The sequence below is a fragment of the Aspergillus fumigatus genome, chromosome 5 (assembly GCF_000002655.1).
Source record: "Aspergillus fumigatus Af293 chromosome 5, whole genome shotgun sequence".
Taxonomy (NCBI): Eukaryota; Fungi; Ascomycota; class Eurotiomycetes; order Eurotiales; family Aspergillaceae; genus Aspergillus; species Aspergillus fumigatus.
The window spans coordinates 472,743-485,766 of NC_007198.1; the positions used below are offsets into that span (position 1 = coordinate 472,743).

The following is a 13,024-nucleotide window of genomic DNA, read 5'->3' on the forward strand; positions in this document are numbered from 1 at the left end:
CGAATCCCGGGTGTGAAATTACAACCCTTGTAACATAGTCATACGAGTCCGCAGCCAAGTGCAACAAATGCATCACATATAGCCTCTCATTGTATGCGGTTCGACTTTCCGCCTCCGTCGAGGGAAATGGAATATCCGAGACCTACGTGCTCAGTGGCACGCCAGTTGGGTCAACCTTTAAAGGCGCGGGGCAGGGACCGATCATGCCTGAATATGTCACAGTGAAATAATAATTGCAGCCCTTCGGTCGAGGGAACCAGGAAATATCTCAGAACGCTGCTGTTACAGGACCTGGTCATAAAGCAGAAAAAAACACGTCCATGTCTCAACAATCTAGAGGCTCTTTCCCATAAACTTCCTCTTCGCAAAGCTCAGCCACCACTGAGAGTTAAGAAGTCAGTATACAGGGTCTCTTCCATCAAGGGGCAGGACCAGTCTACCTTGGAAGGCCCTTCACCGCCAGCGTATAACCGAGCATGTAGTCGAATAGCGATCTCCTGCCGTACTTGGGAGAGGTATCTGAATCAAATCGCATTAAACTCAGCGCTCTCAAGCTTTTGAAAGAAATTGGAACATACTGTCTCAGTGTCTCTGCATCCTGTCGATCTCGGGGAGGCTCGAACGCCTGGTTCAGAGGGAAGGCCACATCACCAGGGATAGCGAAATGATCGAGTGAAACATTAATCAAAGCCTGACGTATGCCCATTAGCAGATCCCCTGACGCATTCCTGTCCTAATAGTACCTTTTCAGCCTCGCGGGAGGTCATGCCAGGTTTGACCTTCCCCAGACATTCACTGATGAACAACGTTCCGTAGATGAGCATGCGGTCTGCAGGTCCGTTGATCTCAAAGTTCCGGAAGAGCACATTGGCGCGGAAAAGAGACAGGATTTCGTCTACGCAGTCGTACGACTCGCTGTCGGGAGGCACATCTATATCGGAGACACCGGCGGGCAGCGGGGGGAGGGTGTATGCGGGGCCGCGAGTACGGGTGCGGAGGGGGAGGACAGGGAAATTGCCTGAGGGTAGACGGCGAGAGCTGATGTTAGCGACGAGTCCGCTGCAGTGTGGCGCGAGATTCATGAGTTGCTTGACGGAGAGGTTGGTGAAGAAGTACAAGCGTTCGTACCTATTACGGGAACATCCCGGTCCTCAAGGAAGATGGAATGGTAGGCCTAATCAGCGTCAGGAGAGAACGTGGAATGACACGCAGAGTGTTCAATTGAAATGCTCGTACCGGCATTCTGTCCTGATAGCGGTAAATATAATCCACTCCCTAGAGTCTGTGCAATGGGGATCCTTTCGAGCAATAAATGAAGCAGGATAGTTGTCGTAACTCAAAGGCGGCGGTGCTGCCAGACAGCGGGAGGTGCCCATTCATGTCATCACCAGATGAGGCCTAAACCCAACTAAGGCAAACCATACCTTTGCTGCCTCCCCATGATTTTCCGGCTCCGAAACCCTTTACGCGCTGGCGGAGTTCGGACGCGTTTAAGCTTCATTTTTTTTTTTAAAAAAAAAGAGTACCATTTACAGAACATTAGAAAGCATTGTTTTAGCCTTTGTTCCTGTTGAGCCCACCGACATTACTGACTAGGTTGACTTCTCAAAATGTCCGATTTCGAGGATGAGATGGACGTCGATGTTCCAGCGCCCAAGAGCGCGATTCAATTCAACTCCGACAGCGCCAGCAAGGGAGCTAAGAGACCAACTGCGGATTTGCCAGTTGAAGCTCAAGATAACCTACCATGGTCAGTACTTGACGTACATATTTTTGAGTATATCGCTAATTGAGCCCGCAGGGTGGAGAAGTATCGACCAAACACCCTAGACGATGTGTCCGGTCATCAAGACATCCTCGCTACCATCAACAAGTTCATCGAAGCAAATGTATGCGTCAATGACATCGGGATATTTCCATACTAATTCGATCACAGCGATTACCCCATCTTCTGCTATATGGCCCTCCGGGTACTGGTAAAACATCCACAATCCTCGCGCTCGCAAGACGGATCTATGGCAGCAACAATATGCGACAAATGGTGCTCGAACTCAATGCTAGTGACGATAGAGGCATCGATGTAGTGCGCGAGCAGATTAAGACTTTTGCCAGTACGTTACATCACACCTTGATAGTCGCAGTCTCGGATCGCGGTCTCGGATGGAATATTTAACGCATCAATCAGGTACGAAGCAAATCTTTTCAATGGCGGCCCCGTCGGCCTCCAGTGGCTCTTCACTAGCTTCGTTCAAGTTGATTATTCTTGACGAAGCTGATGCGATGACCTCAACCGCCCAGATGGCTTTGCGACGGATCATGGAACGATATACTGCGAATACGAGATTCTGTATCATCGCCAATTATACACACAAACTGTCACCGGCTCTGCTGTCCCGGTGTACTCGCTTCCGCTTCAGCCCCTTGAAAGAGCAGGACATCCGGTCGCTGGTAGATCAGGTGATCGAAAAGGAGCAGATCCGCATCCAGCCAGAAGCCGTGAGTAGCTTGGTGAGGTTGAGCAAGGGTGACATGCGTCGCGCATTGAACGTGCTTCAAGCCTGTCATGCAAGCAGTAAGGATTCTACCATCTTGAAAGCACTAATTGGATACTGACTGGGATGACATAGGCCGACCGCTGCCGATGAAAAATGCAACGAACGATGAACCACAATCCGAACCGGAGATTATCACGAACGAAACGATTTACGACTGCATTGCTGCACCCCATCCATCCGATATCCAGGAGATTATGACTACACTTCTTTCAACCAGCGATATCACATCTTGTCTTAATACTCTCAACACCCTGAAGGCGAACAAGGGTCTCGCCTTGGCTGACATACTTTCAGCTCTGGCAGAACAGCTGCAACAGCTGGAAGTGCCGCCTCAGACAAGGATCACTTGGCTAGAAGGTCTTGCGGATATTGAATTCCGGCTTTCAGCGGGTGGATCGGAGACCATGCAGACCGGTGGAATGGTGGGCGTTATCCGAAACGGGTGCGAGTTAATGGACGCAAAAGCTCGGTGATTCGGGCATTTGACGTTGGTAGAGATAAATGAAGCACCTTGACACAGTTCCTGGGGAACATTTCCGATGAAAGAGCCAATGTCTTTGTGCTCTCGCAATTCATCAGCGGCTCAGCTCCGACCATACAACGCTGGCCAAACAGGTCCCCGAACTACGGAGCACGCCAGCCGTCATAGTTTTGGAAATGGTTGATGGTGCATCATAGCCGGTATTTCCAGGCAACAGAAGTCAAGGCACGAGAGGCATGGCTCGTCGATCTGCAGACTAGATAGCTCAATAAATCTGGGCAGCCCGAAGCTAGGTAATTCAGGTGCTCACAATATACCCATCCAGTATACGGAGAGTACTTCGATACCTCTACACCTTCGCTGTAAAGCCCACTTGCTCTGGAGACGTCGAAAACACTCAGAGAAATCAATCTGGCATACCCGGGTATTTCCTGTCAAGGAATTAATCGTATGGGAACCCACTTTGTTTCAGTCGGAAGAGTGAGCAATAAGCAATAATACTAGTGTGCATTCTCAGGTTGGACATCCTATGGAGTGTCTATAGAACAACTCTTGAATCAGACTTTTTGAGCTTATTTACTTATCTGTAGACACTCTTTTTGCAGAAGATGCGACTGAAGGCAGTGCCGAGGAAAAACGAGGGTTGTTTTGCCCCGCCAGAACAGAGAACAAGGTACAGATGTCCGCGGAGTTCCCCGATAACGATTCTCAGTCTACGGAGGAGTCCTCGGAGTCTCCAATCCCCATATTATTCTCTTCATCTCTCGAGCCTTAGAGAGATAAAACTTTCTGCTTGCAGCCAAAGTGGACGATGGCAAGGATACGGGAACGGGGCATCGCTCTCTCCACTCATGCAACCACTGATTTGCCCGTTATCTTTCCTGATAGGTGGTATTAGCTAAAATTTCTCCTCTTCTTGACTCATTGCTTGCAACATGGAGCATCAAATGCGCCCTTCGTGTTGGCACTGCAATTCTCTCTTGAAGCTGCTACTGGCTAGATGCAGCACTTACCTTGGGACATGAGTGTCTTAGTCTAGTGCTAGACAGGTTTATCAACCAACTATCAAAGACAAGCTCCGAAAATACCCCTCAGTCCGAGCTAGAAGAAGTTTGAGTTGTTACCCAGTGGTTGTCTGGTTGTCGTCCCCACTGTGCATCGACTTTAAACGAGGTCATCATGATAACAGTCACCGGCATGATTCCGCGGGGTTGTTCTCCAATGGTATATTTAATTAATCGCGATACCCACTACAAGATCTCGAAATTCTGTTTTTCTCTACTGCCCTCGATCAGTCATCTTGCTGAGCAGTCTTACCATGCGGACTTCGGTGCAACCCACCAGCGTCCTGCTGGCCCTCATGGCCATTCCCTTCGCGTCTGCTGAGAAGGTTCTTGGAGCTTATATCTTCGCTCGCCATGGTGATCGGACCCCCAAGGTGCTGGGAAACACTCAACTCACCGACCTGGGATACAAGGAAGTATTCCTCACTGGCAGCTACTACCATGACCGCTACATCAACTCCAGCTCCTCGCACTACATTCAGGGTATAAGCGAGGAGATTGTCAATCTCAACCAGATCAGTGTTTCGGCTCCCTCAGACAATGTACTTCAGAATTCGGCCACTGGTTTCCTGCAGGGTGTCTATCCCCCCGTCGGAACCATGGCCAGTCAAACCTTGGGGAATGGCACGACAGTTGAGGCGCCCTTGAATGGCTACCAGTTGATCCCTCTGGCACTCATCGAGACCGGTACCAACAGCGAGAGCAATACCTGGTTGCAGGATGCGACCCAGTGCCAAAACGCCAAGGTCAGCAGCAACAACTACTACAGTTCAGCGCTGTACAAGGATCTGCTCGCCTCCACCAGCGACTTCTACCAGTCGCTTTCACCATATCTGAACGACACCTTCACCGCCTCCAAGATGAGCTTCAAGTCCGCCTACACCATTTGGGACTTCCTTAACGTCGCCTCGATCCACAACTCGAGCAGCGACTACCCCTCCGCCGAGATCCGCGAGAAGCTGTTCCTGCTCGCCAACATTGAGCAGTACAACCTGGCCTACAACACCTCCGAGCCTATCCGCGCCGTCGCCGGCTCTACCCTCGCCGGCGAGGTGCTCCAGGGCCTCAACGAGACTATCGCCTCCAAGGGCAAGAGCAAGCTGAACGTCCAGTTCGGCTCATACGGCACCTTCCTCTCGTACTTTGGCCTGGCGCAGCTGCCCGCCGCAACGGTCGACTTCACCGGCATCCCGGACTACGCCTCCTCTATGGCCTGGGAGCTCGTCACCAACTCCACCTTGGACGAGTTCCCGCCCGCCTCCGAGATCAGCGTGCGCTTCATTTTCCACAATGGGACCATCAGCAGCTCGTCCACTCCGGCCGAATATCCCTTGTACGGCCAGTCGAGTGTCACCATCCCCTGGTCCGACTTTGTGACGCAGACCGAGAAGATCGCCATCACGGACGACGAGCAGTGGTGCAAGGCGTGCGGAAACACGGACGGCGCGTGTGCCGCCTACACTGTTTCCTCTTCTGGATCGGAGTCTTCCTCTGCGGGCTTGAGCTCCTCCAAGGATGGAGTGTCGCGACCTGTCGCTGGTGTTATCGGTGCTATGGTCACTCTGGCGGTGATCCTCGGTCTGGAAGCGATCTTCCTGCTTGTCGGTGGATTCAGAATCACCAAGAAGCGGAGTGCTGTGTCTGGGGTTGAGACCACAACTGTTGAGGGGCCCAAGAAGGTTTGAGACGATGCATCACCTTTTGATATGATTATTATAGGAAACAAAGAGAGGGCATGGATGGCTTCAGCAAAACGGAGACTCATGATATCAATGCTACTAGCAACTAAGAGATGTTCAATGAGATACGAATATATGATATTAATGCATATCAGTTACTCAGAATGAATGTTAAGCCGCAAGGAAACGGTTGATAGGCAGTATTTGCGAGGGTACTTGTCCCAGCAATGTTGGCACACTAAGACTAAGCATCTTCCCATATGAATCCAACAAGGAAAGACCTTCAACAAATAAGATCTGTCAAGCGATCTCTGTCACTATACGGAGTAATGCCCGTCGGCCTTTTCTACTTTTGTCCAAGGTGCGAATCTTCGTATAGATGACTGGTGCAGAACATCCAGCACTACGGAGTAAACACTGGTCCTATCCTGAATACTACTAGAGATCTAGGAATGTCAAGTGATGGAGCAGTGTTATCGTGATGTATATGGGAGATCTACTAAAACAAAAGTCGATGGCGCTCTCTCTTTAAGAATTAGTCTATCTTTCAGATAGACTGATTCAAACAGATATACACATCCCAAGAGATTGCATTGATGATGCCCTCTCGTATGCGAGGCGAAGTCCACAATATAATGGAGGATGAATGCTTCCTCTCTGTGAGACTTCGCGAAAGCTCTAGCGTTAAGGATCCTCGAACACCAGAATCAGCCTCACTAGAAGACCATGGGACTCGGCCTGTAACTAAGATTCGCTACAAGAAACGTGTATCCACAACTATGCGTTGATGTTGTGTCGTCAGTAGCCAATATGTCCCGATCTCAAGCAAGAAAGCTTGAAAATATCTGAAGCTATTCGAAAGTAAAAGTCATCTACATTGTTGATATCTGAGAAAGCCACACCGATAATTTTTCTAGAATTGTTGATGTAGGAGACCGTTAGGATCAACATGCGCCGGCAACATGACGTGACCCTCAGAAGTCCCCCAAAGAAGCTGCAACAACTTCCCGCAAAATCGTCTCCGGGCACCAACCACCAACCTACTCTCTCCTCCCCAACTCCAGAGGCTACTCGGATTATGCTTTACAAGTCCACACATGACTTGCAGGTTCTGACTCCATATACTTCAATTGGGCCCGAAGATTTATATTATCTGAGGCTGTTGCAGCTGTAGAGCTCAAGCCGCTCATCTGCGTGCGAGAGCTGAGATCCCAGAAACCAACGTCAATATCCCTACAGACCTCCTCTATCTATCCTAGAAATACACCATGTCAGCGCATTATACCACCGAGCCCCCGCCCACCGCATCCGCGACCCTGCACACCACCTTCGGCCCCATCCACATCGCCCTCTTTGCCAACCAAACCCCTCTCACATGCAAGAACTTCCTCCAACACTGCCTGGACAACTACTACGCCGGGACAATCTTCCACCGCATCGTCCCGGACTTCATCGTGCAGGGCGGCGATCCCACCGGCACAGGCTCAGGCGGCACCTCCATCTACGAGTACCCCGAATTCGAATACGACCCGGAAGCGCGCGACCCGAACGAGAAGGTCGTGCTGCGGGATGAGCTGCATAGCCGATTGCGCTTCAACCGCCGCGGGCTGGTGGGGATGGCGAAGAGCGAGGACGGGACATACGGGAGCCAGTTCTTCATCACGCTGGCGAACGCGGAGCGGGAGCTGAACGGACAGTGTACGCTGTTTGGGCGCGTCGAGGGGGACAGTATCTACAATGTGTTGAAGATCGCGGAGGCGGAGCGCGTGGAGAGGACGGAGCGCCCTGTTTACCCTGTGAAGGTTGTCTCGTGTGAGGTCGGGGAGCTGGGGCCGTTTGCCGGGAAGCTGAAGAGGCGGGAGACGATTGCTACTGCACCGGCAGCGGAGGAAAAGCCTGCGGCAAAGAAGAAGAAGAAAGCGAAAGGAGGAAAGACACTTCTGAGCTTTGGCGGCGACGAAGGAGACGAAGATGTCCCTCTGCGGCCGTCGAAGCCCAAATTCAACCCGACTCTAGTCGTCGACGCCGGCATCCCGCCGGCCAACGACGCACCGAAGAAGACATCACCAGAGGCGGAGCAGCAGACTCGGAAGCGTCCTCGCTCGCCCTCCCCCAGACGATCCCTCTCCGCGGAGCGCAAACACCGTCCCAAGACGCCAGACCCCTTGACACAGCTTCCCCTCCCCGACCCTGAAAGCCCCGCTCGCTCCCCGCCCCAATCCCCTCCAGCACGACAGTCAATCCTGTCCCGGACAAGGGCCGAGATCGAGAACCTCAAAGCCTCGATGCGGCGCACCGTCGCCACAGGCCCGGCAGACACCGGCCGCAAGAAGTCCGCCCTCGAAGCCATGATCCCTGAGACCGCCATCCGTGGCCGCAAACGCCCACCCCCCGGGACCGTCAACGGCGCCGGCCGCGGCAGCAGCACCAACGGTGTAACGGGATTCAGCAGCGCCGCTGAAGACGAAACCCTGCGAATGTTCAATGCCTTCAAAGCGAAGCTCGAGAGTGCAGACGCCAAGTCCGGCCCTCACGGAAAGACTTCAATCTCAGCCTCAGACACCACGAAATACACCTCGCAAGCCAAGTCCAATACCGAACCGGAAGATGAAGAGGCCCAGCTCTGCGACCTCCACTTTATAGCCAACTGCCAGTCATGCAAATCATGGGACGACACCGGCACCGCAGAGGAGGCCCCCGACGACGACGACCGGGACTGGTTGACGCACGAACTCCGCTTCGGCAAGGATATGCTCGGCAAAGATCTGCAGTGGAAGCGCGAGCACCCGGACGATGTCGACTCCCTTGTTGTGATTGATCCGCGGGAACGCGAGAAGGAGTTCGTGGGTGGGAAACGTCGCGGCCTTGAGCGGGATCGTGAGCGGGATCGCAAGCGGGAGCGTGTCGGCGATCAAGAGTGGGATCGAAGGAGGAGGGAGAAGCCGTGATGTAATCATATGTGCAATGGAATAACCTTAACAACGTCTATTCCCTCAAATGAGTCCCATGAGCTACAGATTCTAGTGAAGCCTGACCCTTAAACCCTGTCGCTCACCCAGATCCTCTCTAACAGGGCCATCTACCAGCCAGTGAGGAGGCGCCCTCAAGTACCAGCCATGAAGTATGCAGGTGATACAACCTTGCATATACACTAACAGTAGTATATTTGCCATGTTTGAAAGGTTGCTATGTACTGAAATCATGAAACCATTCATACATCACAAGGCATAAAGATTGCTCCCCAGCACCAAAGTCCATCATTCCGTTTGCTGGATGGATTCGCTGAGATGACCTCCAAGATCGAATCATCCAGCCCCAAAAATTCATAATCTTGGCCAAAGTGTTTGTTGTTGTTGCCCATGTCGGTAGAATAGAAAGAGTTATGGAAAGAAGGAAACGAAAAGAGAAGAAAGTAGCGTCGTCATTATGTGCCGTTATCGACTGCAAAGTACTTTGTTGTTCTACTTTGCTAACTCGGTAGGATAGGAGAGGGTGACATAAATTAAGGACGATGTCATGAAACGTATGACTTGGATTTCGTAAAAGTTCAGATCGCCCACCGGATATTCCACGCCGTAGGTATTCCTCGTTTCTGACCTGGTTCCACTCGTGCGCTCTCTGGCTCATACCGTTACCTCCTCGCTTTTTTTATTGACTCGAAGCCAAGTTAGTAGATGTCATGTAACATCAAGCCTTCCTGCGCCGTTTCGCACCGCCGCCATTTCCCTTACCTCCGTGAGATTCATTGAGCCCGGCCGGGCCAGAGTATTGTGGCACCTCGTCCACGTTAGTGCTGGGACTGGTTGATTCACTGTCGGTAAGAGTTTCGACAATCCGCCCGGAATCTCCGTTGGGATTCTTGTGGCCAATGAGTGTGTGTCCGTTTGTCCCGGAGCCACCAGGATAGCCAGCACCGTCATACCCATTGAAGAAACTAGGGCTCTGCTGTTGCGCGGCGGTGGAGGTATCAAAAAGATCGCCTTCGGGAGGGATTTGGTCGAAGTCGAACAGGTCACTTCCATCCTTGACGTCTTCCGCGCCTGTCGTGACGGGCGCGTCGGCTGGTGCGGGCGCAGGAACCGAGCTTGTTGTATCACCAAGATCCATGTTAGACTTGTTGTGCTCAAGGTCTCCAATGTCCGTGAAATAGTCGTTATTGAATATTTGGTCAAGATCAAGCGCGGGTGGGGGTACGCTTCCATTTTCTCCTCCTGCAAGTCCCGGAATGGTCCCGGTGGGACTAAGCGGTTGCAAGAGATTGGTCAAATTCTGTACAGAACGATCTTGTTCGGCTTGCATCTTCATCAGGTTGTCTATCTCAGCCCGGGTACTTGCAAGACGACCATTATAATTATGCGGCATGGGCGGAGGCGTCGGAGTTATCAACGCATTGTCGGACGGCACTGGAATATTTGGATCGGTGTGAGATTCGTTGGCCATGAGTCGGAGCATATCTGCACGTTGGTTCGGGGTGAGTGGAGAATTACCGCCAGAAGTCTCGAGGGATGAAAGCACGTTAGGAAACTCAGCAAAGGTCGTGGGAATACCATTCCGCGCATTCGTATTCTGAATGACAGACATTATGTCGCTCTGGGGATACTGCCGATTCTGCGAATTCGTGGCATCCTTTTGCGTAGGGCTCGTTTCAAAGACCTCCTCGACGTGGCCAGCCTGAGTAACACTGGGTTGTCGGCTATGGCTTCGAGACTGTGAGCGATTATAGGTGCTACCTGCGGGGGAGAGCGTTGTAGCGCGACCATTCTGACGGTCAGTCGTCGGAGGAGCCTTCAGCAGCAGAGGCTGTTTCTTCATCGATCGCTGTGCATTAGGGCTATTGAGATTGGCCGCACCTAGCGCACTCAGTGGAAAGTCATCCTCCACGTCGACCACGTTACCTTGATCCTGTGAGATGACACCCGCGAAAGAATTAGCAAGATTCTGCGGACCGTCCTGTCCCTGGAGGCTGCGATTATACACAGTGGCCAGGAACGTAAGAATTGCATTGATGGAATTCTCATGGCGATTATGCTGTTCCTGGAAATTGGCAGCCTGCGCATAGAGCTGTTCGTGCTCTCTCCTCAACTTGTTGATGGTGTTCGAAATGATCTGCTGCTGCTGCCGAATGGCCTGCAATTCCCGATAGACGCCCGCAAGTTGGTCCTTGGGCATCATACTTCCGGGAACTAGAGATAGTTGGCGACTGCGGTTACGATCATCCCGGGACGCACCATCTTCACCGTAGTCATCATTTTCGTTCTCATCGACCTCCTCCGTTTTCACTCGCACGTTCCCCTTTCCTGACTTGCTGCCTTGCCCCGCGGTGTTCTTGGGTTTTTGGATCAACCACAGTAGATCCGGATGACCACGTTTGAAGTAGGGATTCGCATATTCGCTGGGACTCTTGTTCTTCCGCTCGCTGGCTCGCATCGAGTTGTCGGACAGGCCCACCTTCTTATGGAATCCGTACATGTTCAGCTGACGAACAAAAGAAGCATAGTTATTGTGCTTGAAGAGTTCGGGAATCAAAGTCTTGGCGAATTCGTCTTCGTCCAACACGATGAAGGAATTTCCGTCATCGGACCATCGTATAAGATCGGTATTTTTCGACTCGTCGAGAAAACTAAAACCACAGCAGTTAGGATTGCATTTACAAAGCACATCTCAGTAGTGGCATACCTGCTCAACTTCTGTACAAAAGGGGGTATCTGTTTTCTTTTTGCCTGCGCCTCTCTTTTGGCGACCAATGCCCGCCGATAGAGTTCATCCAGACTTTCCCCCCATCCTCCAGGTTCTCCAGCGCCACCGCTATGATCAGAGTAAACAGACGGCGTTTGTTCATAACCGCGACCCCTATTGACTAGCTGATTCGGCAGCTGTCGGCGAGCAAGCTGGGTGGATGCGGTGACTGTGGCTCCCGGAACGTCTTGATTTGTCGTATAAGGCGCGACGTTGTAAGAACCAGCATCAGTGTAAGGTGGCGTTATGACATTGGGAGGGTTCTGACCCCATTGCAAGAACTGATCATTCGATAACTGAGAGCCGGGATTCGCGGCGGGGTAGTTCGAGATTGGGCTCAGTTGGGGATGAACAGTAGGGGTTGTGCCAGGAGCAGGTCTTTTGCGAGTTACACCTTGAGAACTCATTACAGGCGACAGACTTGACGACCTTGACTTGGTCGGAAGTAATCGCTGGAACAACTATTGTGGTATTCTTTTTGGAATCTGGCCACAGGCGACGTTGAAGATATCTAAGATTTGTCGCCAGAGATTGTGAATCGTTTCGAAGGTTTGTCCAATACTCGGATGACTTGTAGCCCCAAAAGCCCGATTGCAAATGTCTTCTTATCACCCAGAGGGGGGAAAGCACAGAGCACCTGACGACAGTGGGATGAGGGCGGCGTTGCTGACGGCAGGAAGAGAGTTATCGATGGCGGAGACGCGACAGACGCGACAGACGCCTCTCGCAGATCTGAATGCAACGATGGCCACAATAGACAGGAAGCACCGGGAGACAATTCCGCGAGGACCAAGGATAATGACAATCGGATGGGCGAACTTATTGCTACTGGATACAGTGCCGTCTTAGGCGGTCGAGCACTGCGAGCGCTAAATAACTGCTGACGAACAAAGGTTGTGGGTCAGAAAAGCTGACGGACACGACGCACAAGATGCCGACGGCTGCTGCACAACCAAGATGAGGATGATAGGCTGCACGATGAGGGGGGAACGTCCAGGTCGATTCGGATGCTTAAGAAAGAACAGCAAACGCAAGATGGCCAACGAACTGGCAAATCCCTCTTGTCGAGATGGCTTGGCGGCGGATGAATGAGGTCACCTGTTGTGACTGCCCAAATTGCCGATTGGCTTTGTGATGAGTCAGCACTTTAGTGCCCAAAGCACGTGCTGCTGGCCCGCTTCACGTCGAAACCTGAACTTATCTAGAGGTCATCAACAACATGCAGCAATTGGCCGCTGTAAGGTCGAAATGTAATATCTTTCAGGCCGGGCTTCTTCGATTGTAGTGTTGTGTTATTTGAATTGAGGTGAGGCCTCATAGTAGAGAATCATCCTCGAATTGCTATATATGGGACTGCCCACTTGATGTCTATCCAAGTGCCAGCCCACTTCCATCATACTTAACGACCAATCATCTCGCGCTATCATAAGTTGTGTCGCTGTGTTATACCCCCCCCCTATTAGGTGAAGAAATTTCCCCCGTCTCGGATCCGAGCTGTACCATATCTTT

The 13,024-nt window shown here is 51.8% G+C and overlaps 5 protein-coding genes across 5 annotated transcripts; 3 read left to right on the forward strand and 2 right to left on the reverse strand.

Moving 5' to 3' along the window:
- Window positions 1-333: 333 nt before the first annotated feature.
- arc18 (actin-related protein 2/3 complex subunit 3) lies at window positions 334-1,474 on the reverse strand (the record flags this gene model as incomplete). Its single annotated transcript, XM_743063.2, has 6 exons — window positions 1,237-1,474; window positions 1,129-1,174; window positions 744-1,018; window positions 579-691; window positions 441-519; window positions 334-381 (listed from the first exon to the last, which is right to left on the reverse strand). The coding sequence occupies exons 1-6, from the start codon at window positions 1,240-1,242 to the stop codon at window positions 334-336; spliced, it is 567 nt and encodes a 188-aa protein (XP_748156.1). The 5' UTR covers window positions 1,243-1,474.
- A 53-nt stretch (window positions 1,475-1,527) lies between these two features.
- AFUA_5G01870 (replication factor C subunit 3) lies at window positions 1,528-3,717 on the forward strand. Its single transcript, XM_743062.2, has 5 exons — window positions 1,528-1,750; window positions 1,802-1,889; window positions 1,937-2,111; window positions 2,186-2,572; window positions 2,628-3,717. Exons 1-5 carry the CDS (start codon window positions 1,611-1,613, stop codon window positions 3,026-3,028), a joined length of 1,191 nt encoding a protein of 396 aa, XP_748155.1. The 5' UTR covers window positions 1,528-1,610; the 3' UTR covers window positions 3,029-3,717.
- Window positions 3,718-3,799: 82 nt separating this feature from the next.
- On the forward strand, window positions 3,800-6,061 carry AFUA_5G01880 (histidine phosphatase family protein). The gene has a single exon (XM_743061.2). It carries the CDS (start codon window positions 4,355-4,357, stop codon window positions 5,783-5,785), a length of 1,431 nt encoding a protein of 476 aa, XP_748154.1. The 5' UTR covers window positions 3,800-4,354; the 3' UTR covers window positions 5,786-6,061.
- A 452-nt stretch (window positions 6,062-6,513) lies between these two features.
- cwc27 (putative peptidyl-prolyl cis-trans isomerase) lies at window positions 6,514-8,895 on the forward strand. The gene has a single exon (XM_743060.2). It carries the CDS (start codon window positions 7,048-7,050, stop codon window positions 8,725-8,727), a length of 1,680 nt encoding a protein of 559 aa, XP_748153.1. The 5' UTR covers window positions 6,514-7,047; the 3' UTR covers window positions 8,728-8,895.
- Window positions 8,896-9,466: 571 nt separating this feature from the next.
- hsf1 (heat shock factor family protein) lies at window positions 9,467-12,392 on the reverse strand (the record flags this gene model as incomplete). Its single annotated transcript, XM_743059.2, has 2 exons — window positions 11,456-12,392; window positions 9,467-11,399 (listed from the first exon to the last, which is right to left on the reverse strand). Exons 1-2 carry the CDS (start codon window positions 11,920-11,922, stop codon window positions 9,467-9,469), a joined length of 2,400 nt encoding a protein of 799 aa, XP_748152.1. The 5' UTR covers window positions 11,923-12,392.
- Between the last annotated feature and the right edge of the window lie 632 nt (window positions 12,393-13,024).

What these genes read in the sequence shown, in the direction of transcription:
- AFUA_5G01870 (XM_743062.2), top strand. Translation starts at nt 1,611, where the DNA reads ATGTCCGATTTCGAGGATGAGATGGACGTCGATGTTCCAGCGCCCAAG. An exon ending in GCAGATTAAGACTTTTGCCA is followed by an intron (nt 2,112 to 2,185) that starts GTACGTTACATC and finishes CGCATCAATCAG; the next exon opens with GTACGAAGCAAATCTTTTCA. An exon ending in TCAAGCCTGTCATGCAAGCA is followed by an intron (nt 2,573 to 2,627) that starts GTAAGGATTCTA and finishes GGGATGACATAG; the next exon opens with GCCGACCGCTGCCGATGAAA.
- AFUA_5G01880 (XM_743061.2), top strand. Translation starts at nt 4,355, where the DNA reads ATGCGGACTTCGGTGCAACCCACCAGCGTCCTGCTGGCCCTCATGGCC.
- cwc27 (XM_743060.2), top strand. Translation starts at nt 7,048, where the DNA reads ATGTCAGCGCATTATACCACCGAGCCCCCGCCCACCGCATCCGCGACC.